This window comes from Haliotis rufescens, unplaced genomic scaffold (assembly GCF_023055435.1).
Source record: "Haliotis rufescens isolate VD_foot unplaced genomic scaffold, xgHalRufe1.0.p SCAF_1, whole genome shotgun sequence".
Lineage (NCBI taxonomy): Eukaryota > Metazoa > Mollusca > Gastropoda > Lepetellida > Haliotidae > Haliotis > Haliotis rufescens.
Window position 1 is genome coordinate 37,692,427 of NW_025963779.1, and position 27,055 is coordinate 37,719,481.

At 38.4% G+C, this 27,055-nt stretch overlaps 2 protein-coding genes across 18 annotated transcripts in view; one reads left to right on the forward strand and one right to left on the reverse strand.

The window, feature by feature from the left end:
- LOC124135719 (amyloid-beta A4 precursor protein-binding family A member 2-like) overlaps positions 1-7,919 on the forward strand; it is a 164,544-nt gene extending 156,625 nt beyond the window's left edge. For all 16 annotated transcript variants that reach the window (XM_048396016.1, XM_046501206.2, XM_048396026.1 and 13 more), the window contains one exon: positions 2,438-7,919. In XM_048396016.1, the coding sequence (XP_048251973.1) occupies positions 2,438-2,509 (72 nt within the window). In that variant the 3' untranslated portion in view covers positions 2,510-7,919. The remainder of the gene's footprint in view (positions 1-2,437) is intronic.
- Positions 7,920-8,766: 847 nt separating this feature from the next.
- The window catches only part of LOC124135721, a 35,811-nt gene continuing 17,522 nt past the window's right edge, over positions 8,767-27,055 (reverse strand). For both annotated transcript variants that reach the window (XM_046501216.1, XM_046501217.2), the window contains exons 3-8: positions 26,560-26,595; positions 25,249-25,354; positions 18,052-18,985; positions 17,224-17,362; positions 16,898-16,954; positions 8,767-16,574 (exon numbers count right to left, since the gene is read on the reverse strand). In XM_046501216.1, the coding sequence (XP_046357172.1) occupies positions 16,447-16,574; positions 16,898-16,954; positions 17,224-17,362; positions 18,052-18,985; positions 25,249-25,354; positions 26,560-26,595 (1,400 nt within the window). In that variant the 3' untranslated portion in view covers positions 8,767-16,446. The remainder of the gene's footprint in view (positions 16,575-16,897; positions 16,955-17,223; positions 17,363-18,051; positions 18,986-25,248; positions 25,355-26,559; positions 26,596-27,055) is intronic.

The window sequence follows — 27,055 nt, forward strand, 5'->3', positions numbered from 1 at the left end:
GACAACCAAAGTCAAATGCTCCACCTAAGAATCAGGTTTCATAAATTTTGTCGCAAGGTCACTTCTCTATTATGTCGTTGTTGTTTGGGTCAGCCTTGACATGGTCGCAAGAAATTTGCGAGATTACCTGATGATTTCATGACTTTGGTCACCTAAAGTAGCCAGCAATCTTCAGTGTTGCCATCTTCAGCAAGTCTTAGAGAATCAATTATATATTATTATTTGCATTCTCGATGCAGACTGAATCAATTTTGTGTGATCAGGGCAGGAAATAACAGCATAAAGAACCATTGATCCTCTGTTTGATGAAAGCTATTTCCAGACGAGGTGCTGAAAATATAGCTTGTATTGGATATTAGGGTGAAAAATGCAATATCTTATGAAATTGTACCTAGACATTTCCTCAGGCTCACGGTCTCATATCAGAAATGTTTCTGGGTCTATCAATATTAATATACGGATGTAATATTACTCATTTTGTTATGTAGTACAAGTTTCTAGATCTAACTAATATGTTGCAAAATGGCCGCCTGCCCACTAGACCCTGGCTAGCAAAATTTTGGGTGAGCTGAAGGTTCTGAAATGTCTCAAGCACGACTGGCTACTTAAATTTTAATGGTGAATTTTTAATGAGCACCTCTTAGTTGGTTAGAATAAAGAAAACGTTTTCCCATGTCTAGATCTATATAACCATCAAAAATAAAAAATAAAAATATTAGTATCTGTAACTGATCAATGTAGCAAGGTTAGAGTTATCCGCTTGCTTTAGTGATTGTTGTCACTGTAACGCTGTTTTGATTGGTTGCAGTTTGTAGTTTAACCAATCGCCAGCTGTGTAACTTTACAAACTGTGACTACCCATGTCAAACAATGTGGGGACGAAAAATAGCTAGTGAAATTGTAACTGGCAAGTAACTTGTAAGACTAAATAGCCCACCTGGCCAGCCATGTTTTGAGACTATTTCACACACTGGTTTGTCAATATGTTTGTCAAATTAATGTACCCGTCTGGATGAAAAGGTAGATATAAAAACTTATGTTATCTAACTCAAAAGAAAATGATATGCATAAAAGTGTGACTTGTCACAGAAAGTAGGACAGTAGCACCAGACAATTGGAATCTAAAAGGTTGACAGACTTACGTTTGTTGTTTAGCATGTGGGGATATTATTGTGAGTACATTTTTCAGAGATAAAAGTGAATGAATAATGGCAGTATGTTTTATGATGCTTTATAGACTGGCTTTATCAAGTCATACCTATTGATTCCTCAACAAGACTTGTACAAAACAGTATGTGCGCTGTGGGAGACAAACAATATTCACAGAAAATCAATAATAATGACTGGCAAGGTAAGGTGAGGATGAAAACATTGATTTATTAAAGTGTCAGTAATCATTTTTTTAGTCATTATCTGCAAGAGTAAACTACCAAATCAATGGATTTTTTGTTTCCCACAAGTGAGTCATGGAGGCACAGGAAATCAAGCTGATGAGGTGCAACGCACATGATTCAAATCTAATAACAATCTTAATCCTGTGGTGCTCAGGGAATATGCAAGTGACTGAGAAAATGGGACGATTGCAGATTTTTTATATGTGCATCGAATAAGGATGCAAGCAGTTGACATCAGATGACAATTCTCTTGATTTCCATGCCATTTTGTTTGCACACAAGTGCGATCCTTACAGCAGACGACACATGATGTCTTAACATGATGTCCACACGACCCTTAATTTCTGGACAATTCTTAAAAGAAATGTTGTGGCATGCAGAAAGTTTCACTGCATAAACTTGCAGCTAAACATTACGATGTGCGGTTTACGAATTCTTGAGCAGGATGTAATTAAGCAGTAACAAAATACAGTTGACATTAAGATATTTAAGATTTGACTTCAATATATTTTGTGTTCATGGAGGCATGAATGTAAATATGGGTGTGCGTACTGTGTAAATCCATGTAGTGTGCTCTCCAGGTTGTACGTTTATGCCTCCATAAACACAAAAACATATTGAAATCAATTATTATAAATAAATATGTCAACTATGACTTCACGGACAGCTAATTTAATCATTAAAACACAAAAAAGCTGAAGACATCAGTACGAAATCAGTGACATCCATTTTATTATTAGCCAATCAGGAAACAGTTGTCTGTTATTGGGTGTGGATTAATTTTTTTTCAGCTTATGGAAACATAAAAGCAAAAAGCATTGCATCCTTGCGATGTATTTATTATCGAATGAAATTTGATCTCCAAGACATTTATCCATTGTTATTGTCAGAACTACCAGATTCTACGGATCAATCAATACCTGTATGTTACAGCAGCAGATGCATGAGATTATGTGAGGAGCATGTGTCACTGAAAAATATTTTGTTGAATTGGTAACGTTTTCTGTGTGATTTATTGAAGTACCCTGTTTGTGTTGTTCCAGATCCACATGAAGACCATGCCAACGTCCATCTATCGTCTGCTGACAGGTCAAGACACACCTCACTACTTATAGACACAACAGTATTGTATGCCAAGACTTGCTTCCCACGACTGTAGCCTTGCCCCTTGGAGGAGGAGGCAGCACCATTCTAGTCAGTGTGGTCACCAGTGGTCACTCTCCCACCAAGAACATAGACAGCCTCAAGGTCTTGACCACTGCTGACCTTTGTGATTTGACTGTGAGTGATGCACTGATGCATACCATCTGGGCCAACATGCATATATCAAGCTTTGCTTTGAATAATTTGTGAAAATGGAAATGTACATCTTGTATGATGAGGTTCTGTGAGCTTCATCAGGCAGCATCAGTTTCATCTTTCCCCTATACATTATCCGCAGTGTGGAGATGAATGATCTGCATGAGTACCTGGTGGATCTTCATAATATGCAACTGTTTAGTGTTGTGGGAATAGTGCTGTGCTGGAAGATGTTTTGAAGGATCTTTGAAGGATCTTTCAGGGTAAACAGGTTCTGTTTAAGGAGAACATGTTCGTGAATTTGTGACTTATGGTGCTTTGAGAGTAATGGCCAAGGGAAGACTACAGCTAGATCTGGGAGGAGTAACTTATACTGTAGTCTGATCAGACTGATGTCTGCCATGAGATATGGTGAGGAAGGCCTACATTGATGCTTTGTACTTCAGAATATTGCAGGGCACAGCTTTACAATATGGACTGTCAAGCTATTAAAGGTGTCATTTCCTACTTGTTCATTTATATCAGACAAACCTATAAAATATATCCCAATGTGGAAAAGTGTCATGTTGGACTGTGTATATCTCCATGTTTGTGTTCAGTGTCAAGGAGCAGTCTATTGGAGGCCTCAGAACATTCCACATGACATTGCTACAAGTTCTTCTATAGCCAGTGTTAATGGATATGACCAACAGTGTGTCATAGCAGGACAAATCATCACACCAAATACTACTCTTCAGTGTTGAAAATAAAGCATGTGTCGAAAAGCATGTATAGAATTATTGCACGGATTTGCAACTTGTGTTGATAGAATCATCCCTTCTGCAGGGTCAAGTATTTTAGACTATGTCTTATTTGTGGAGTGTCCACTGGTCAACGGAAGCTGGCCATCTGATTATGCAACTGTACACTGCGAAGGTGACAGATGAAGATACTGTGTTTCCATGGTGGTTGATTCTGCCCTGCATGGTCAGCGAAGTCCACTGATTGTTCTATTGAGGTTCCAGTGATGCCCAAACCTCTTGTGACTTCCTTTGTGTATCTCGCAACATTTCTGGTCATAACATACCTTTCACTGGTAACTATTACATGTGATATTGTTCAGTATTCCGTGCTAGTGTGTTGTAGTGAGCTGTTGCTTCAAGCTAAGAAGTCAATTGTGAAGTGTCAAAATTATCTAAATAAGAAACATAATATTGTAACACAGTTCTCAGTAAAATGGTAGATTACGTATAGTCTAAGTAATTAGAAGCTTCAAGTGTTCAAATTGAGCATAAGTACCTGTGTTGAGTACCTGTTCTGTAAGTTGGATCAAAGCAGTAGTTGTCACTTTACTTGATGCTTGAGTTACCATGCCTGTCAAGGCCTCTGCAGAATCCCATCCTGAAAGAAGCAGATGGTTGTCACCTTACTTGATGCTTGAGTTACCATGCCTGTCAAGGCCTCTGCAGAATCCCATCCTGAAAGAAGCATATGGTTGTCACTTTACTTGATGCTTGAGTTACCATGCCTGTCAAGGCCTCTGCAGAATCCCATCCTGAAAGAAGCATATGGTTGTCACTTTACTTGATGCTTGAGTTACCATGCCTGTCAAGGCCTCTGCAGAATCCCATCCTGAAAGAAGCAGATGGTTGTCACCTTACTTGATGCTTGAGTTACCATGCCTGTCAAGGCCTCTGCAGTGTCCCCTGTGTCATCCTGTGAGAAGCAGATGATTCTCACCTTACCTGAACATTAAGATGTGCATTTTGTATGATGAGGTTCTGTGAGCTTCATCAGGCAGCATCAGTTTCATCGTTCCCCTGTACATTACCCGATGCTTGAATTACCATGCCTGTGAAGGTCACTGCAGTATGTCCTGGTAAGAGAACCCCTAGATCTTCCACAGATGTGTCACATGCTAATGACCCAGGTGAACCATCTATATTAGCGCTTCATCTTGTATGGTAGAAGCTGTTCAGTCATGGAACAATTTGTACAAGTGTATAGTGTAGTCTTGGGAGAATTGTTTCAATTGTACAGTGATTGTCAAATGTCTTTCTGTCAAGGTTAACCACAAGGTATCTTTGTGAAGCATTTATATGAATACTTGAACAGTATTCCTTATTCAAGATTTGGTTTAGTTGATAAGTCAATGGTAATTAATGTTCACCGCTATAATTTCTTCATAAATATTGGCACATTTTTTTCAGTTTGAGTGATGATTGACATCTTAGTTGTGTTCCGTATTTCTTTCTGTTTAGGGGATAGTGAAATACAAATTGTTTGTGGTTGTTTTTATTAAAGAAGTGTTGGAAGCGGGATTTATGTTTAAAAATAAAGGTTATGGGTTTCATTGATCATTTCATTGAATCAAATATTAAAAATTAAATGTCTAAATAACTCAAGGTATTTGTGTATTGTAGTGTATTTATTCTCAGTCAATCAAACATTCCAAAAAGTCAAATGTCCCAGCCACTTGCATCACATGACCATGTGGCGCCAATCGTTTGTGGCGCCAATCGTTAATGCTGACCCATCACCCTTGTGCTCCATATGGCTGCATTGGCTGCTTCTTGGTGGTCCCATATACATCCAGATAGGAAAGGTAGTTGAATGGGGAGAATGTTGCTCTTTCACCATTGTAGTTGAAATATATGTGTTGTTTATGAATTGTTAAAATATAATTGTGTAATAGTACACACTTAAAGATTGAACAGTTGAATGATATTTGACTCTGATTTGATATTCCATTGTATCAGGCAGTTTGCTCTGTATAGTAACCACATTTAATTACCGGTATGTACATCGGACATAGCTTGCAGTTTCCAGTTTTGGACCATGCTGATTTTAATAGCTTGCTACTGTAAATAGTGTTGCTAGTACCCCAAGCTAGGACTAGACCCAGGACTGAACCCAGGACTGAACCTAGGACTAGACCCAGGACTGAACCTAGAACAGTTTTGTTATAGAAAAATGATGGATTATGATATATGTGCAATAATATTGTGTTGACGTGCTTTCATTCTCACTTCCTGGCCCTGGCTCGTGTGATCTTACTGTACAATATTGCCAGCAGTGAACCAGTAAATACTTGAGGCACAGTCCACATGGGCCTGGTTAACTTACAGTTCCTCAACATGGTTAGACACAAGCATCTGGATATTAACACAGTGATAATAAAAGAGTTGAGAACAATCCTGTCTTGAAAGTTGTCCCATTTTCAATAGGGGCTATCTCAGATTGGAACATGGGTCATGTTTTTGAAGAATGAGTTAGAAAGATGGGACAGTGGTGTAAATTAGGCAAACATTCACCACAGGATTTCCTTGTAGTTCTATCTCAGAATATTGATAATATGTCTTCATGTTGATCTAAAAAGGTTAAGTTGACAAGTCACGTTGGAGTTATTGAACAGAGAATGTTCAAGAAGATATTTTTTGGCACAAGTTGATTGGCGTTTCCCAATTTCCCAAATCTGAAATACTTTTTCACCACTATAACGAAAGGTTTATAGAAATTCTCGCCTGGTCCATTTCTGTCAGGTTTCACTTATCTAAGGACACATATATTTCTCATGTAAAATGTATCAATGATTTGATCTTGTACAGAGGGGTGAGATGTTTAATGTCTAGACAGATGGGATTTTCCCAAGAATCCCCACTTCAGTTGCCACTGTGTGAATGACATAATATTCTGTGAATCCTGAATAATAGATGTATTGTCTCTAATAATACATTGGAACAATGTACATTATGTCCTTGGGTGTAACTTGTCTAGATCCCTGTTATAACATATGTGCATTTACCAGTCTGCATTCAGTCAACAGTAGTATACAAACATACTGAATCATGAAAAGGAACTCTTAGTCAAGCTTTCCAGCATTTCTCCAAGTGTACAAAAAATATTCTTGCATCAATTGGATTTATTACCCTAATTTTAAATGCATTATCAGAGGCATAAATATTCCATTTTATTCAGATAGATAATAACATGATTATAATGAGGACATTTTGAAATTGGAATTTATCAGGCTAAGAAAGAAATAGAACTTTTGCAATGACTGTTTGCATTTCTCACTTGGCAAACAGAAACCTGTAATGGGATTGTATTTCTACCCATTGTGATAATGTTCCATGTGTGCATAATATTGTCATGAAGTCAGATCGCAGCTCATTATTGCTTATATGACTAAAAGACATCCATTTGTCTTTGAAACTGTAACTATATCACATCTCCAAGGTATTATCCTTATTCACTCATGCAAATGTATGGCAAGCATTGTTGCAAGATATTAATTTCACAGGAATAATTTCTATTGTCCCCTCTCCATGTAGGTATTGAACAATAACACACAACAGTATCTCAATGTAGTGTGTTCTATTGACTACAAAAAGTTTGTTTTGAAGTGCATTTCATTTTTGTGTGCAATTGATACTGAAGATTACGACATATTATTTATTATAAAGTGATATTCAAAGAATTGTACTCATTGCTAAATATGCTGTTGAAAAAAATGTCCATGTTGTAGCAGTGTTGTGGTCCAAGGGAGGTAACTCCAAACTTCAGTGTTCTGTAGGTGTTCAAGTCTTCATGTCATGAGAAAAACTGTGTTGCTTTTGTGGAAGCAGGCATAAAAGAATATACAAATTGTTGATAGTTTCCACGTTGAATTTGATTATTTATTCATTGTGTCTTAAGATATATGGGAGTGTCTGAAGACTGATTTATTGAGAACATCACCAAGCAAATTGTTTGTTTCCTGTTATGGGGTTTCTTGTTAAAAAAGGTGTTGTCCCAGTTTCATAGAATATTCCACACAAACTGAATTGATTCAAGTGTTCATCAGAATGGATTTACTCCTTGCTATAAGAACATACAGGAGCTAATAGTCTCAATACACATTTTTGTCTCTTTGATAACATGTGATTTTCCCTGCTTCATAGACAACCTCATCTTTGCTTTCATAGCATAAATGTGTAAAATCTTGACCGATTTGTTCTCCAAGAATTGTCGTGTACATGATCCATGTAACCAAAGGTGGACCTATCTCCCAGTGATGATGGGTGTTCCCCAAACTGGTTGTTTGTGAGACCCCACTGTGCCCCTCCTCCTGCAACTGTTGTGCTTGCTCTCTACGTTCTGTGATTCTGTATGACTGTATGATATGAAAGACTGTAAGCCATTATAAATGTATTATCTGTGCTACTCTCGGATATGAAAGAATTGAATAAAACATATTTAATGTAATTCTGTTTTGTGTTATTTCTGCGTATAAGGATTTAGTTTGCAACTTATATGAAACTAAATACCGTATTCGACTTAAAGAGCGCCCAGCTCTAAAAAGCGCCCATGGGGTATTTGGTAATATACTGGCTAGTAAACAATCCCAATTAGCACCCCTTCTGAATGATCAATGTACACAAGACTTATTTATTCGTGTATAATATGCAGTCATGTGTTATATGCACCCTTAATTATGGTCAATTAAATTCTTGAAAAATATATTTGTTGTGTAAAATACGCACAGACTTTTATTTTGTGGCAGTCAGCATACACCACAAAATTTATGATCTTACAACTAATTTTGAGAGCCCCCTGTGTGCTTATTATGTCAAATACGGTAAGTAAGAACTAAATGGTGATATCAATGTGGGTAATAAAATGGAAATCCTACTGCTCGTTATTTCCATTTGTTTTTACTCCAAGTACACCTTGCTTCTCTGGTGAGCATTTTATTTGTCAATATAGCTAGTTAGTGGCATCCATTCAGAAATTGTTCAGACATATATATCCGACATTAATCAAGGGTTCCCTCTTTAACTCACAACAAAATTGTAGGACAAGAGAGGTACTTTCCCAATACTATTCCAATAGTTGTACTCCTTTGGCTATGTTGGTAATTGTGTAACAGTACAAATGCTCTCAACATTCAACTAGATCTCAGGAAGTGGTAATTTGTCCAATAAAGTGGAATATCCCCAGGATGAGAAGAGGCCTTTTTCACCTCACATTCTCAAGCATTTGCTAATGTATTTCTTTTTCAATTCTTACCAGCTTATCTGGTTATATTTTGAAGTAAAACAAGACAATCCTGCAATGGTAAAATACCTTTATTTATATAAATAAATAATATGGGAACAATATGAATGTTGATACCATGATACTTGTGTCCATTATCTGACTGTACATGCAATACCCACAGCCGCAATAGATTAACCCACAGGATATCAAAGAAGTACACAACAGCTGTGGGCCACAGTGTTAACAAAAAATACCTCAAGTCTCAGCTTGTACTTTGTTTCCCAGGACAATATAACATTTCAAACTGAATGACATGTCATGACAATATTCTCGCCCCATGACTCCAGCCTGCAGTGTGATCAGGTCGACAGTGTAATCTTCAGGGCAAGACGGCGAATCACCAGTGGGACCAAGTGACCACATCCTCCAATACAGACCTGATATGTCTGTATGTCTGGGTAATAAAATGGAAATTCTACTGCTTCAATGGCAAGCTATAGGACGCAGGCACCAAACCTACACCAAAATGACAAGCGTTCACTTTTTAAATACATTCTAAATTTAAAATAAATGAGATAAGGTTTTTTTAGTTTGCTAAAGCACTTTTAGAGTTACTTGCCCTTGCCATTTACAGAAATCCCAGGTAAAATAACACATAAAAAATATTCAAGAATTGAAACTCTTAAACAAAAACTGTCTTTTAATTGCCTGTACCTGAAGTATGAAGTCTCCATGAGAAATGTCTGGGGGAATGAGGAGGTTGTGGGTGTGTGGGAGACGCAGAGAAGTTGTCCACTCTGACATTAGACTACCGACCTGACATTTAAAGTGGCGTTTATCAAGAAAAACCTACAAGGGAACTCTGTGTATGTCCGTAATCAAAGGAATGTGCGTCACTTTCTGAAAATGGCTGTCTTAGACTCCAAGCCTCTGTGGCTCAATCAGCACATACTTCAACTCAAACCAATACAAACTTTACTTTATACTGACAAGCTTTAAGCTTTGTTTTACCAACTTTGTATCATGACATGACTGCCTATACTAACGTGGCTCCTAGTGTGTGCAAATATTGTGCGAAACCACAACCAGATCAATTTCAGTAATTTTAAGTTTGAACTGTTAACATTTAGGTACAAATTATTTCTTATATTTCTTGAAAACATGTGACTAAGACAACAAACCAACTGTGAACATGTAACTAAAACATTACTTTTGCATCCTGTTATTGAACTGTATCACAGACACTGTATGTGCAGTCTCTACATGGCACACATGCATCTTCATGGAAGACTCTTGATTGACCAACCTGTCAATTTTAGCATATCAAACAATTTGGGAACTGAACAGATCCTCATCCAGTTTGTACAACCCTGACACAGTTGTGGAGACTGGTCAATGAATACCTAGATGAGTTGCTATCACATGAGTGGTACCCTGGGCAAGTGCTCCCTGCTGCAGGCCGGGTGAGCACGGACAGCCATTCAACATGGGAGGGGAGACAGACCTCTCAGGTCTAGGGGAGGGGTGTAAAATAACACAATTTAGAGGTGGGTCATGGAACAAATGTCATTGAGAGGATCTTCATGTAGATTTCATTTTTCCCAATTTATATTTGCATGTTTTTTTTCTGGGAAGGACCATAGGAGCAAGCCAGGAAAGTGTTCCTAAACATCATGGCAAACATGTGGAGAGACTGACATTTGTTAAAGTGTACTCATGGATGCCCCACCTTCACAGCCCCAAAGTAGCCCCCATATTAATTACTAATAACTGACATTTAGCACTTGGAATGTAAATATTTCACAATTGCAGAGCTAACCACATTGAGGACTGTGTGCATTAAGTCAAGCCTTTCACGGGGCTGGAATATCAACTAATTCTGACAATGAATGGGAATACACACAATAATCACAGCTTAATGCCATGTTTGCTACAACAATTGGAATGGTATAAGACAGGTCATATTTTATCCAAATACACTGTGCCATCTGTGTCTTTCAAAACACCTGACTGAAATGACAATTTCTACTGTAAAATTATTGATTATACAATTTGTAATCTCATCTTTTATCTTACATCAAAATAACCAGCTATACTTTCCTCACTCAAAGCTACTGCTTTCTACAGACATCTGGACTGATAACATGAGATTCTGCCACTAAATGCAGTTTGTGTGGAGAGGCTACTGTAGGCTCACTCTATGGGACTACATTCACACATCTCTCAGCCAACATAGATCACTCATCCAAAGTATCTTGAGACAATACATATATAGCAGGTATTATTGATGGAAATTATGACATAGCACTGCCTCAAACACTTCAAACATCTATATTCATCTTACATATCTGTCTTGGAAAATACTTAAAATGAGTTCATATTAGTTTTATCTTATTTCTCAAGGTAAGACTTCTGCCCGTATCCCCCTTCAAAAACATATCGTTAGAAGAAACATGCAAGCTGTAAATATAGAACTTTCGGAGGGGGATATGGGTGGAAGTCTTTCCTTTCTAATGACCTGCCTGTCACTTGCCCCAGCATGGATAAGAAATGACTTTCAAACTCAGTTTTCTTTTGCACCAGATTAAAATGTTGTTTTTCTGTGCTTGTGCCATGTCCTTGGTAATGTAGCTGGGTCAGGACTCACAAGTGAACCTGGACATGACCAGAAAGGCCTCAGCCCAGTCTCTTCAGGAGATGCCTTGTGGTACCGAGGATCAGGTTTTCTAGAGAATGTAGCCTACTATACAATAATGAAAAGTAGCAAATCCTCCCTCACTACTCAGTCTGTTTTGAAACAAAGTCTTGGGAAACAAGAATGTATAATAACTGGCCTTACATGGATAGTTTTCATCTATATAATTGGTAGACATGTTTACGGTCTGACAATCATGACTACTTAACAATAAACATACCCTGATACACAGTACACAGTTTGTTATGTTTATACCTCCATAAATGCAATGAAGAATTGACATTCAATTTGTTTGAGTTCATTGGAGTATGAACCTTCATAGAGTGAGGGCCAAACTGTATGAACATCAGAGTTTTTTATATCACTATTTTATACCTCAAGGGAGGTAGCGCTAGATCTGTATGTGTGATTTCATGTCTACACTGACAGCCATACAACAACCAGCCGTATCACAGAATAAAAAGTTTCCCAAAAAGAGAGGCAACATGAGCGTATGTATGCTCAACTTGCTTTACATGAACATCTGTTGTAGTTTGTTTACAAGAAATGTATTCAAATAATATCTTCATTGGGTGAGAAAGGTCTGTTAAGAACTACCTTACAAAGTCAGTCACAATGACAGTGCATCATAATACATTTACATCAGGTACAAGACATCAAAATGGCTGACATGATAAACATGACGGGGGAGATATCCGAAGTTGTTAATGAACCTGTGTCAGTTACATTAGTTAGTCATGAAAGATCAGTTGGCTGATCATTGAAAGGTGATTGTAAAGATGTGTCAAATAGATACTAAGGTAAATTCGTAGATTGCTGTAGACTTTAACTGTTGTCAGTCTAGACACAGATCGAGTCGATACTACGATAGTGGATGTGCATTTCTTCGTTTTCTTCACTAGGATAGGTCGCAGCAGGGATATTCGTGAATGATCGTGCAGTCAAACTTTCTGATGTTTCTCAATGTATGCTAAAATGCTGAGTTGAAGATTAAAGTGTCCAAGTGTTCAGATAGAACGTCTCTGTAAGTATATGCGCAAGGGAATTCCCAGGGGTTTCCACAGGAATATAGTAGTAGTCCTTCAGTGTTTACGTCATTTCAAGAACACAGTCTCGTGAATAAATACTGACGTGTACTAGGTAAACCATTTCTAACTATCAGTATCAACCTTCAACTTAAATGATAGCACTTGTTCATAGAATATTCCGATGACAATGAATGCAGAATTGCAAGTACCTGATTTCATGAAAAAAATCATTATCAATAAATTAAAGAACAAAATAATCAGATCTTTCTCATGATATACCATAAATACCAAAGCTTCAATAACACATCAATTATCCATGTAATAGGGGCCAGAGTGTTTCATTTACCAATGTAACTGCCCTAAACATGTATATATCCTCCTCTACACTCCTCAATGGTAAGATAACCACGGCATCATCACTGCACCGAAACAAAATTGGCAAGCTAGTGGTCACATCGAACTATTTCAAATTATTTTGACTACTAATAATGATGTGAGACTCTTATTTCAAGTGAATACAAAGACTCAGTGCGGTGATTAAACTGCATATTGTTAAGTACAGAAGCAGGCAGTCACCACAGCAGACAAGCTCAGTTACTGGAGTGGAGAGATAGAAAAGTTCGGAGATCAGGAAAACAACTGAGAACTTCGAAAATTGTGGTAAATTCTTAATTTAGCATTAATCATGTTAATATTCATGTTTGCTAATCAAAGAAGTATTTGTGATCATAATTTGTCAATGCTAAATATTATGTCAGAAAACAAAACCAGAGCATCTGTCAAACTAAATCACAACTCCACTCAAACAAACATCTGAAAGAAAACAGATTATCAAAACATTTTGACATATACATAAAATCTCTACTCTAGAAAAGAAAATACTCAGATAAATAATGCTGAAAATATTCTTTGGACATCACAACCTAAACTTTGTGGACAGAATAGTCCATACTACCTTGTCTATGAGTCATGTAACAACTTCACTTGAGTAAACACAAATAACTAAATGTGGTCATGTTGTATGAGACAACAAGTGTCTTGTGGTCAAGTAATTCTACAGACGCATTGCAAAATGCAGATTAACAAACTGAATCTTAAATAATTCATAGATTCTAAAAAATTTGGAATACATGTTGGCTAATATCAGTGAAGGATTACAAGGGGACACAACTCAGATTAAAATGCACCAAGAGAATGAGTAACCATGGTAACAAGATGACTAACAAATGTCTGTCATGACAGGTTACACTTGTGTAATACAAGCAAGTGAATTACGTAAAGAACTGAGAAGTAAATATGCCCATTCAAGAATAAATAGGAGATTCAGCCATTAGTGATTTGATATGCATAAGCTTCTACACAGGAAATTATTCATTTGTAATAAACACAAAATGATACACATATATATACACACACTAAAGGCATAATTCTAAAAAATAATTCTCTGAATAGTTTGGAGATAGCTTAAAGCTTAAGCATGTCAAGTTGCTATGTGGAAAATAACTCACACTCTCCAGAACATGAGGGACCGACTATTTAATATTCCCGGGGAGCCCAGGATGATCTTAACAAAATCCTTTGCCCGCAGGTTTTCCACAGTTAACTGTTCACAAGACATGGTGGATGTTCTGGAAACAAATGTGTTTTGAAACATACAAACTGTTCAGGTCCTTCTTTCACATAATTATATTGTGTATTTAAAAGTCTCTAACAAAACCTCTCAGTCCCTCTCCCAGAATACTAAACTGGGGGTCTCTAACTAAATCATGTAAGTTACAAGTGCTTGAAATTGAAAATACTCCTTTCGAAAAGATAACACATTAGAACGTTTCATGATGTTGTGATCAATACAAAACAGATCAGTTATAAATACATACCCATTGCTTACATCATGCATATTGGCTGACACAACTCTATAGATAAAACTGGTCCCAGGTATCGGTATAAATAAATATATAGAATAGTTTTCTCTGTGACCAAGTCCTTTAAATGTTATATTTAGATATAAAATATAGCTCTAACACACAATGTACTCATAAGTTATACCAGTGTTAATTATGTTGGTGGGATAGTTGAGACATTATATACCTCTAATATCAACGGAGATGGGAAGTGCAGAAATTCACAGTAAGATCTCTATGGTAGGGTGAATAACACATGTCCGGCGAGCAGCCAGTGGCAAAGTTTCAATCTATTCTCCTTCACTACGATCACGGCAGTAAGTGCATGTCCACAACAGCCACCTTAAGTCTTCATATTGTCACAGAGGTCTCAGTGTCAACAACACTTATTTGGTTAACTATCACAAATATTAGCTGACTTGATAGATACTGATTCACAATATACAGGAGAATCATGTCTTGCTGGATGTAAATGTACATATCTGTGTGACAGAGTGGTATATACACTGCAGAGATTGGCCAACCTACCAACCAGTAAATCACAATATTAGTTTTCAAATACACTGAAACAAATGACTAGTTTTTTCAAAAGTAATGAGATTCATTCTTTTCTCATATACATCCTCCACAATCCTAATAGTGAAATTTCTTCAATATGTCAAGATGTCTTGGTCATTCCTGCCATTCAATGACAAATAAATATTTATGTAAACTCATGGCACAACTTTAACTGGTGATGGACATGTTTGCATAGTAACCACATAGGATGCGAAGTCAATCAACCCTGTTAGGGGTCAACACGAAACTGACATGTGCTTCGCAGTTTTTCATTATGTCCTCATGGTTGAATTTTTTCTTTCATAATTTCAAACAAATCAATATCAAAATTACTTAAAACAGCACACTAGAATTAGAAAGTCTTCTGGCATATTGGTAAACAAGAAGGGGGCATAACTCATTTCCACTTCCTGTGTGAAGACACTACTATCTTGATGACTGCTGTTGACGTCTTCAAAAATCTGCTGTGGATGACAGTGAAAGAACTGCATTTACATTTTCAACAAGATTTCAACATGATTCAAATTTCAATTGTCATTAACTTCAATGCTGAGAAATGTACAGGAGTCAATAGATTAAACCAGTGCATGGTAAATCCGCAGAAATCCACAGTAAAGGTCTCATCCCTGAGTTGAAGAGACAAATCCACTTCAGCGCAACTCATAGCCAACAAGTTAGAAGTAATCCTGATCCCTGTCACATACCGCAAGTGACAGTTGGATATGATGTGACGATATGATACACCTGCCAAATACTTTGCTACCATCGTAGGTACCATGATATGAGTTGTGGAGTGGTTTTCAGAAAAATCACCACCAACAAACAGTCCTCTTGTTCAGATCTGGGCACATAGTTAGTTACATCACCCCTAAATCAATGATAAATATATCTTCACTTTTTATCTCTCCAGTGCACACTATAACATTCTCTCTTCTTCCAGTCGAACCTCTTGTAATGAGAGGGTAAAGTGTGTACGAGGAGAATCTACCCAATACTTGTCTTCTTGTGTGTCAGTCTTGTGGTAGTTTCTGTGTCAGTCTATTGAGTGAGTTCCTGATGCATTCATTCCTTTGGCTAGAAAGTTATCCTTAATCCCCCGTCTTAAAAATGTTTTTGTCATTTGCATATTCCATTCCTTGATGATAAATTTCATTCTCTAACTCATTTGGAACATTTCCAATTTTTCCACTTAAGCAGGTGCAAGGGGCACCAATCTAGATCCCAGGTCTCTGCTGCCATGGGTGACGAAGTCCAGTACCTTTATCTGCATTGAATGAATTCACTCTATTGTGGGGCAGGCAAAGAAGCAACTAGACACATTGACTGTAGTTGATCAAGACTAAACCACGTTTCAAAATACACTTCTTTAAGCTGGCTCTGCTGTATCTTCAGGCAGGCAACCTCCACCATCTTCTCTCTACATGCCACTGAGACGACTCATTCACAGGTTCTTGCACACATATCAGCTCAGAAGTACACAAAATAATCCCAACGGCACTGGGAAAAGATCAGCTGCCCTTGTCAAAGTCCTCATTATCTATCCGCCACCATCTGTGGAAGACGTATTGTCATTAGAACGTGGGAGGATCTGACTCCAGGGCCTCAGGACAGTGTACCAGCACCTTTGTCAGAAGGCGATCGATATAAGCACGCATGTCCTTGTTCTCAAGCTGCAGTTTCGTGTAGTTTTCTTTCAGAGCTGAAAACAGACGAATAATCATCAACATATTACATGATTATTTATATATGACAACTTTCTTTCTGTGTGTAGTCATATATCATTACTAATGACAGACCTCAAACACATCAAGTGTACAAATTGGGCCCACGAATCCAGTAGTAAAACCTTGCTTGGTGAATGACAGCTTGCCAGCCATAAACATCTCCTGGCTACTGTGTTTATGACTGAGCCATTGACAGTTCAGATGAGCAGGACATTCTACAGCATGTGACTACCATTGTCAAAATAATAAATTCAATGAAGTGAGAAACGCATCACAGCAAAAATGAATCTACACTTACTCTGGTTTTCTTTCTGCAACTTTTCAACTTGTTCTTTCAGTTCTGCTTTTGAGGTACCTGAAAAGAAAGAGATCCAAAGTATGACTATATGATTCCCTGCACTTTAGAGAAACCACCCATTCCAACATGTACAGAAGGCAACGTGCCAGAAGACTTTACAAAAGTCTATTGGACTATACTTGAGAGGTTTGGGAAATATACTGAAAGTACCAAAAGTACCCATAGATACCATCAGTCATGACATGTGTATGTATTAGGAAGAAATAAAAGTGGACTACAAGATTTATGTATAGCAACAAGCAGTGAGGGATCTCAGTGACTCTTACTTCTCCTCTCTGGGACATCCCTCAACATGGAGGACTCGCTTGAGCGGCGTACATGCTTCATGAAGTTCTTCTTGAAGCGGCCTCCCTCCATGTTGTCGGAGCTCTTGATGCGAGGCAGGGAGTTAGACGTGTACTGAGACTGTAACAGATGGTGTACATCATTCTTGATTGGAGGTTTTACGCTTTTGATGGCATATTTAAGTAGGAAGAAAGTGAACAAATACCTGCTGAAACATTGATTGATTGTTCTGATCAACAAAGGCTACTTTGGAAATAAGAAATTTAATCAAATCTTAGTCAAAATATACCTAAGGAAAGAAATGAGATACAGGCTTAAAAAGTATATGTGTTGGTATGACATTCTACATTTATCCAAACATGAACAGATATTGTGATTGCGCAGTGACTTGTTCTGTTGATATGGGACATTTTACTGAACAGCAGAAAACATGAACCTTCATTATCTGTATGTTCCCCTATCTGGGGATATATATCAACAGTATATGTGACGTGATTGTTGTTCCACATCCACATTGAAGTTTGTCATATTTTCAAATACAGAATGTTGTGTAAATGGCCTTTACCTCCAATACTGAATTAAACTTGGATAGCATCCTTCAACTGCAATGAGTGAGTGAGTATGGCTTTACGCCGCTTTTTAGCAATATTCCAGCAATATCACGGCGAGGGACACCAGGAATGGGCTTCACATATTGTACCCATGTTGGGAATCGAACCCGGTTCTTCGGCGTCACGAGCAAACGCTTTAACCACTAGGCTACCCGTCCGCCCCTCAACTGCAATGACAGTATTGGACTTTTCACTCACCTCTTTCCTGGGCATAGGTGTTGGTGGCTTAGTCTTTGGCTGAACTGGTATACTGGACTCTGTAGGCACATGGCTGTCTTCAAGGCTCAAGGATGTTGTCCCGCTGTCAATGGCCAGACCTGCCTCACCGTTGTCATCTTCTTTGAGCGCAACTGAAGTATCCACAAACGTAAACACATTTTTGAGAACACTCTGTCCTCCTGATACTGTCTCAATCCACAGATCCCCTTTCCCAGGGGTTGTGGCATTCGTGACACAGGTTACAGCATTCTCAGACTCATATTCTACACTGTTGAGCAAGTCACACCCACATAGCTGCAGTTCTATCAAGTCCGACTTTCCGATTCCAAGATGCTGCCCACTAATCCTCAGCTTGGTTCCTCCTTCAATCGGGGCAATGTTCGGATTAATCGCACTGATGACCGGCGGCTGACTTGATGCATCAAGTTCCGTATTACTTTTAAACTTCCAGCCAAATTTGGACTGGTTTCTTGAGTTGGTGTCATCATCATCGGATGACTTCCCAAAACTGAATATGTCATGTATTGACTTGGAGAGTTTCTTGTTGAAGTTCGACAAGGAGCTGCTACTCTTGCTGTCCCTCTTTTCCCGATTTGTTCGTGGGGGAAGGATCGGGGATGCTGCGAGGTTGTGGCGCAGGCGAGCGAACCCTGTCAGAGTGGCCCCACTGCTGCTGTTGGGGGTACTGGTCTTAATAAGCGGAGTTTGGGAAACAGGGCGCTGTTTGGACACGTAGCACTGGTAGATGAGTTCCCCTTGTGGATGCAGACATTTTTTATGGCTCTTGAGAAACACACGTTTTACCTGACCTTGGGTCGTCGTCAGACCCGCCAGGGGCACAATCACTTGACCCAAGATGTCCTCCTTCTCTGTGACAGTGAAGAACACATGGTCGCCAGTATAACCCACATTCCTGGTGGAGAAAAAAGGGTGAATGGAGAGATGAACATGGGTTTACCTACATCTTGGTCACAAAACATTTCACTGAAATCAGTTGATACAATTCATCAGAACAACACCACCGTAAAGACAATTCTCATAAACTGCTTTACACCACATTTAACAAGTTGTCAAATAATTTCTGTGACCAGATATTTTGTATCTTCTTTTTAGAGCTGCAACGATACAGGAAGGTCACGATATGATATGTATCTCGAAACTCTGGTTACGATACACAAAAATACACACAAAAAACAGATACCGGTACTCCAGAATTTATTAAGTTTCATGATTTCAAGCATGTAAAAGATTGGATCTTTCATGATTTTGGAATAGTAAAAATTATTTTTATAATAACAAGACTACTGAAGTTGTTAAGCTTCAAAGTGGAATTTTCTCTAACTTTCCTTCAAAACACTTCAAATTTCAAACCAGCAGATAACTTCAAAGTTCAAACACCAGAAAATAATCAATGTACTTCACAGTCTGAATAGTTCAACTTCATGATCTTTTTCAGAAAAAATAAAATGTCAACATTATCGGGGACAGTACTGACAATGTCTCAGGCTGTTGAGTCTTAACGGAGGTGGAGACATAGGGGGTAGATGACCAACACAACAGTACATGTCTCACTACCAAACACAATCTACTATATGCGTTTCAGTAGTGTAAAAAGAATATTTATCAAGTGTTATGCGGTTAAAAAAAACACATTCTATCCCTTCGGCGAATTCAGGTGTCTGAACTGGTATCACAAACTTGGAAATATGAAATTTGATATAAAACATCACTAGACACGATGATTTACCTTTAAAACTGTATTTCCTGCTCCCATAAGCTAGAAATAGCAATCAGCTGTGCACACATTTTCTCCAAATCTACCGGTGATTCAGTTCAAAAGTACCTAACAATACAACTTCAAAGAATTTGAAATGTGTTCGGAAGAAACAGTATCTGAAAGTATTGTTTTATCAGGAACAATATATTCCAATATAGTGTCACTTTAGTAGCAGCTTTTACTATATATATTTAAAAATATAAGACCCATAAGCGTAGCACTTTGGTACAGGTGATTGCTATTGCAGGATATTATTTTACCAGTCACCATAGGGACTTCCTGCGCAAAATGTATTTTGATTGCAAAAACTTTATGTTGACATATAATAGTCAAATTTTAACGAGTCAAAATATGACATTTATAATATACTGAACAGCATTGAAAACGCACCACCATGAAAATGGATGTATTTTTATCCGGGCTTAAGTCATATGAAAATATATAAGTGAATGAGTAATATACGACGTTCTGGACGAAGCATGAAGAAGAACACCTCGGCAAAACACATTCCTAAATTTATTGTGAGCGAAATCGCCAAACCGCAACAAATTGCGTGAACATCATGGAAAACGTGTTTTGTTTCACGGGAAGCATGCAGAACAGGGCTATAAAAGACAGACTTTTAAAAGCCACATCACTTGTTGCTGCAGACATAAAGGGTACTGACACAAGAAATGCCAAGATTAACAGCAGAGGAACGTGAACGTGCCTTGGGCATGCTTCAAGTTGGTATGTCAAGTAGAGTCGTTGCACAACGGTTTCAATGCCATTATTCAACAGTCCTCAGGCTACTGAGCAGATACCAGCAGACAAGAACGACCAGAGATCGACCACGTCCGGGTCAACGTCGTGTAACTACACCACGTCAGGATCGCCATATTGTTCGTCGGCATCTTCTTGATCGTACACTTCCGGCTACCAGGACTGCAGCAACCGTACAAGGCCGACGGAATTGATCAGTGCTGACACCATATGTTGACGTCTCCGCTCAGCAGAGCTACGTGCTCGACATCCATATGTTGGACCCATACTCACTGATCGACATCGAAATGAACGTCTGCGTTGGGCCAACAGGCATCGTCATTGGAGATTGCGGCAGTGGCATGGTGTGCTGTTCTCTGATAAGTCCTGTTTTCATTTACGGAATGCTGACGGTCGACTGTGAGTGTGGCAGTGACGTGGAGAACGTTACCACAATGACTGCGTTGTACAGACAGATCGATGGGGGGGGAGGGAGTGTCATGGTGTGGGGCGGCATCAGTCATAACCATCGAACAGAGCTCCATGTTTGTCGTGGAAGAGTTAATGCCTTTACTACAGGAATAACATATTGGCAAATCACGTCATCCCATTCTTTCATCAGCACCAGGATATGCACACCTTCCAGCAAGATAATGCAAGAGCGCACACAGCACGTGTTTCAACACAGTACCTAGCGAACAATAATGTGCCTCTGCTTCCATGGCCCAGCCCTGTCACCCGATCTATCGCCATCTATGGGATTGAACATCTATGGGATTACCTGGGTCAACGCCTCTCACGTCGTCCGCAAGTACAGAACCTGAGAGAACTTGAAGATACACTACGTCAAGAGTGGAATGCCCCAGAACACTATTCGCAGACTTATTCGATCAATGAGAAGACGTTGCATGGCCTGTGTTGCTGTCAATGGCGGACATACCAGATATTGACTTTTCATTTTAACCCTATGTGTCTTCCTGTGTGGTATTCCTGTTTCCTTTGTCGTCTTTCTTAATAATCCGTCTATGTCTGTTCTAATCAAAATCGGTCATTGCTCAAGTTGTTTTTGTAATATTTCAAGATTTATTGCTGGTGCATTTTCAATGCTGTTCAGTATATATCTATATATTCTCTGGCAACAAAAGTTCGTTTCAAGGCATCAATAGTGGTAATCTGACTGTGACTGCTGTAAACAACAGTGAGTTGTGCAATCTACCGATCACTTCACACGCGATTTTAATGTACTGTAGATCTAAACAATAATGAATGAAATTTTTAGTAAAAATAACAAAATATATTACAAACCTAAGTCCAGATATACAATGAACATGTTTTTATAACCAGATAGTATAATAATGGGATTAAATTGTGTACTTCAGTTTGGATTTGTTGACTGGTATTTCCGGTGTTACCTGCTCGCGATGATCAGCTGATAATGTTTTTTGAGATGGGGAAAACTTGAGCTTATGAAAAATGTAAGTAAGTTTTGGGAGACATGCAATACCGCACACTTTAACTGAGTTAACGCCATATTGAAGTGTGCAATAGCGAGGGAACACTGTTCTTAAGATTTGCGTTCTGTATCATGGCGTATCGATATATAGGCTCACATGTATCGTGTATCGTATCGTGGGTCAAGTATCGTGCTGCATCGGAATATCGGTGTATCGCTTCACCCTCACTTCTTTTCTCATGTACCGTATTTTCTTGAGTATAGTGCGCACCCGTGTATAATGCGCACCCCCCTCTAGCGGGTTCAATATGTTGAAAAAAAAAGAAATTTGAATATTATGCGCAGAAAAAAATTACACCGTACCCTTTCAGCGAAGTCCGGCAAACGAACGGGTGATGAGAAACTTCGTCAGTACAAATTCGAAATTTGAGATAAAAAATCACCAGACATGTTTATTTACCGATTAAATAGTATTTATTGTTCTGCTAGGCATTGTTTTATATCCAGGGATTAAGATTACCTTGTGTATTGTCTCGTAAACTAAGCCGGAAACAGCAATCAGCTGTACACACGTTTTCTTGGAATCGACCTGTGATTCGGTCAAGACACACCCAATGATATAACTTTATAGGATTTTTAATGCAAGGATCGGCAAAAATTGTATCTGAAATTGTATTTTTTTTATCAGGAATAATATATTCCATTATTTTCTTAATTATATGGAGCCTTTACTAAACATATTTAAAATAATAATAACCCTAAGCGAAGCAGCTGATTGCTATTCCCGGGTATTATTTTTTACATGGAACCAATCTGACCAGTCACCGTCAAGGCTCACGTGCACATGATCGCGTGATCGCGAGAATTTCATGTTGACATAGAATCGTCAAACAAAAACAAATATGACTTTTAACGAGTCAAAGTATGTCATTTATGATATATGTATCCATTCTCTGTCAACTAAAGTTCGTTTCAAGGCGTCAATAGCGGTATTCTGACCGTGGTTGCTGTTAATAACGGTGAGTTGTGTGATCTTCCGATCGCTTCACACACGATTTCGCCGAAATTAATAAAAACAATATTAAAAGGAATTTTGAATAAAATTAATGAAATAAGTTACAAACATAAGTCCAGATATACAAATAACTCTTTTTATTGCCAGACAGTGTAATTACATGATTATTTTGCGTACTTCAGTATGGATTTGTTGACATGGTATTTCCGGTGTTTCGTGCTCACGGTAATGTCTTTCCATGGGGGAAAAAACATCCAAACGCATAATTCGTGTATAATGCGCACCCCCTTCCACACAGCTGTGTTTTTTGGAAAAAAAGTGCGCACTATACTCAAGAAAATACGGTATAAATACTAGATTACAACAGTGTTTATATTTTTCAGTACCGAATTTGGACCCAGTACATTATAACTTTGCCACCTATACAGACCTGTCAACCCCTCATCATGACAATGTGGGAGATTTGACTTCAAAATGGGGGAGATTTGACTCCAAAGGGGGAGATTTTTAAGATAGTGAAGATAAGATAATTTCCAACTTTTATTTTTAATAATGTTACAAAGAAAACCAAATATTTTGAAACAATAAATAATCAATAAGTTTCTTATACGTACAGCTTGCTTAATTTCCGTTTGCATTTTCCTCCTCCAAAAATAAACCCAGCACAATCTACCCATATAACTTTCGTTCAAAGATCATCTCAGATAAACGCAAACAGATATTGAAATTTCACAATCGGTAGCTTGACCAGTTGACGACGTGTTCAATCCGACCAGTTGTCAGACTTCGTTACGATGCAGGTTTTCTGAGTATTTGGCGCGATGTTGGTTACAAAATTCGCCAAAGAAAATATCAAATGCATTTATCCTGACGCAACATTATCGCCCTTAATTTCAATAAGATATACTGTTTTTTCTGTCTGCCGTAGTCTGTTGACAGTCCCATTACTTCGCTCCTTAAATTTCCTAGAAATGTTCACGTTATTCCATTCCAAGAAATGTATGCCATATTTGGAAGTACTATTACGTTTTACTACAATTTATGAATGAAATGAGTCTCGTTGTCGTTGTTGACCTTTCTGACCTTGATGTGTATTAATCTCATTGGTTGACTAGTACTGTTGTATGCAAATTAGATTGCAGATCTGGGACGCAAGCAAACTATTAGCCAATCAAATCGTGTAAAATAATCACATGATACATTCTCGCGAAATTTGATAAAGTTCTGTTTTGATATTTTCTGTGCACACAAGTCACGATGTCAGTCAAAAGGAAATTTATAAGTTTCACTTTAAACTTTGACTTTGAAATCCTAGCTGTGAGGAAGCCTGATCGTGTAACTCATTGTTATTTCGACTACCGAATCAACCAATCACGCATAGTGTTGTTTCTGAAGACGGCGCTTGCAGGACATATTTTGTTTTCATTTCCAAGAGTTCAATGACGTAACTTTGAGGTATGTTGATGTTTTAACAAAGTTTCTGACAAATCTGATAACCAATAAAGTTATGTATAACTGGACTGGCCATATGTTTCCAATGTTCTTAAATTATGGAAGAATAAACACGCTAAGAACATGAAGACAACAGTTCATTTCATGAAGTGATGAATACTTGGCTGATTTTTCATTTCAAGTTCAACCCTTCAGGCACCTGTTAGGACTATCCGAGTTTTCTTAACAGTTTACATTGTTCAATCGTTCACCATATGAATTTAATTACCAGTTGATTACTGGACAAAGGCCCATCTGGGTCCCCCTGCGGGTGGCTGTGATAAGGGTCGCTAATCCGGGAGCCTACCGGACAGATCGGGACGCAAACTTCCCGTTCATTGTTTTTACTCACGGGACAATGGAGGCGAATTTTTTACATAATGAAAAATTCTGTTTTGCGGGAGAAATAGTCCATCTTGCGGGAGACTGGGAGATTTCATCAAATTGCGGGAGTCTCCCGCAAAATGCGGGAGGGTTGACAGGTCTGCCTATATGATGCACTGGGTTGCAGTAAGGCCAGAAACAGTCCTTGTCATCAAATCTATTCCTTGTGAGCTGCCTTCAAAATACTTTCTGAGCACCATGTTAAGGAATTTAATCAATACAAGCAATAGAAAGAATAATCCTGAGTGAACACTTCAACCTCATCACCCTGCTCTAGATGCGCTAGCTTTTGACTGTGATTCTGCAGCAACTCACACTGTGGATTCTTCATTCCAATCTGGGTTTCCTGGTGGGTCTTTCACAATGCTGGTACGATACTTCTTTGAGCCAACACCAAATATCACAGAGAATTTACACCGACCTGCAAATTAAAGGTTAGTCCAAATGACAAGCAGCTGGCAATCGTGCCATGGCATGGGGTCCTGGTTCCCACTTGACAGTAACAGAAGGTTTGCCAAGGATCCCATCCTCCAACATCCAGGGAAATGTATATGTTACCATGGTTACAGGCATATGAATACTCAAGGGTCTTATGTTTGTTAGAACAGTGAGAGCAGACATTATTAACCCACGTAACACGCATCACTCTGTCTACATGGCACTCACACATACATATCTCACAGCTGAGTGAGAGCCGATATTAATAACCCATGTGACACACATCACTAGGTCTACATGGCACTCACACATACATATCTCACAGCTGAGTGACAGCAGATATTAATAACCCACGTGACACACATCACTAGGTCTACATGGCACTCACACATACATATCTCACAGCTGAGTGACAGCCGATATTAATAACCCACGTGACACACATCACTAGGTCTACATGGCACTCACACATACATATCTCACAGCTGAGTGACAGCAGATATTAATAACCCATGTGACACACATCACTAGGTCTACATGGCACTCACACATACACATCTCACAGCTGAGTGACAGCCGATATTAATAACCCACGTGACACACATCACTAGGTCTACATGGCACTCACACATACATATCTCACAGCTGAGTGACAGCAGATATTAATAACCCATGTGACACACCTCACTCTGTCTACATGGCACTCACACATACATATCTCACAGCTGAGTGACAGCAGATATTAATAACCCACGTGACACGCATCACTAGGCCTACATGACACTCACACATACATATCTCACAGCTGAGTGACAGCCGATATTAATAACCCACGTGACACACATCACTAGGTCTACATGGCACTCACACATACATATCTCACAGCTGAGTGAGAGCCGATATTAATAACCCATGTGACACATATCACTTGGTCTACATGACACTCACACATACATATCTCACAGCTGGGTGACAGCAGATATTAATAACCCACGTGACACACCAGTCAGATACTGCTATTAAAATATGAGGCACAATGAAGTCTGACTCAGCACAAATACACAGAGCTACATTATAAGCCTGGCTTACACTGCTCCAGACAGTTCTTGAATAGTCATGATATCTGCGGGCAGATACATACTGACTTGGATTCACCAATCGTTCTTCAGATACAGAAAAGTATCTTACCTGCTTTTTTCCCTTGTAAACCTCGAGCTCCATGGACTAAAACAAAGGAAATACAACACTGACAAATGGATCAGAGTCATGATAATTTTTTGTATCATACCATACTATACCACATTATAACACACTGTGTCATACTCAAACAACTATAACATTCATACTGTAGGTGAGGTGAAATTGGGTTTAACGTCACATTAAAGATTATTGCACTTACATAGTGACGTGCATGTATGTGTGTGTGATTGTTAGTACTTTTTATAGTTTCATCCTGACCAGTCCTTGTTTATCATATTGTATCATACTGTAACACACTTAAACACAGTGCAACACACTGAAAAATATATCATACTTATTTCAATATATATATGTACATATTGTATCATACTGTAACACACTTAAACACAGTGCAACACACTGAAAAATATATCATACTTATTTCAATATATATATGTACATATTGTATCATACTGTAACACACTTAAACACAGTGCAACACACT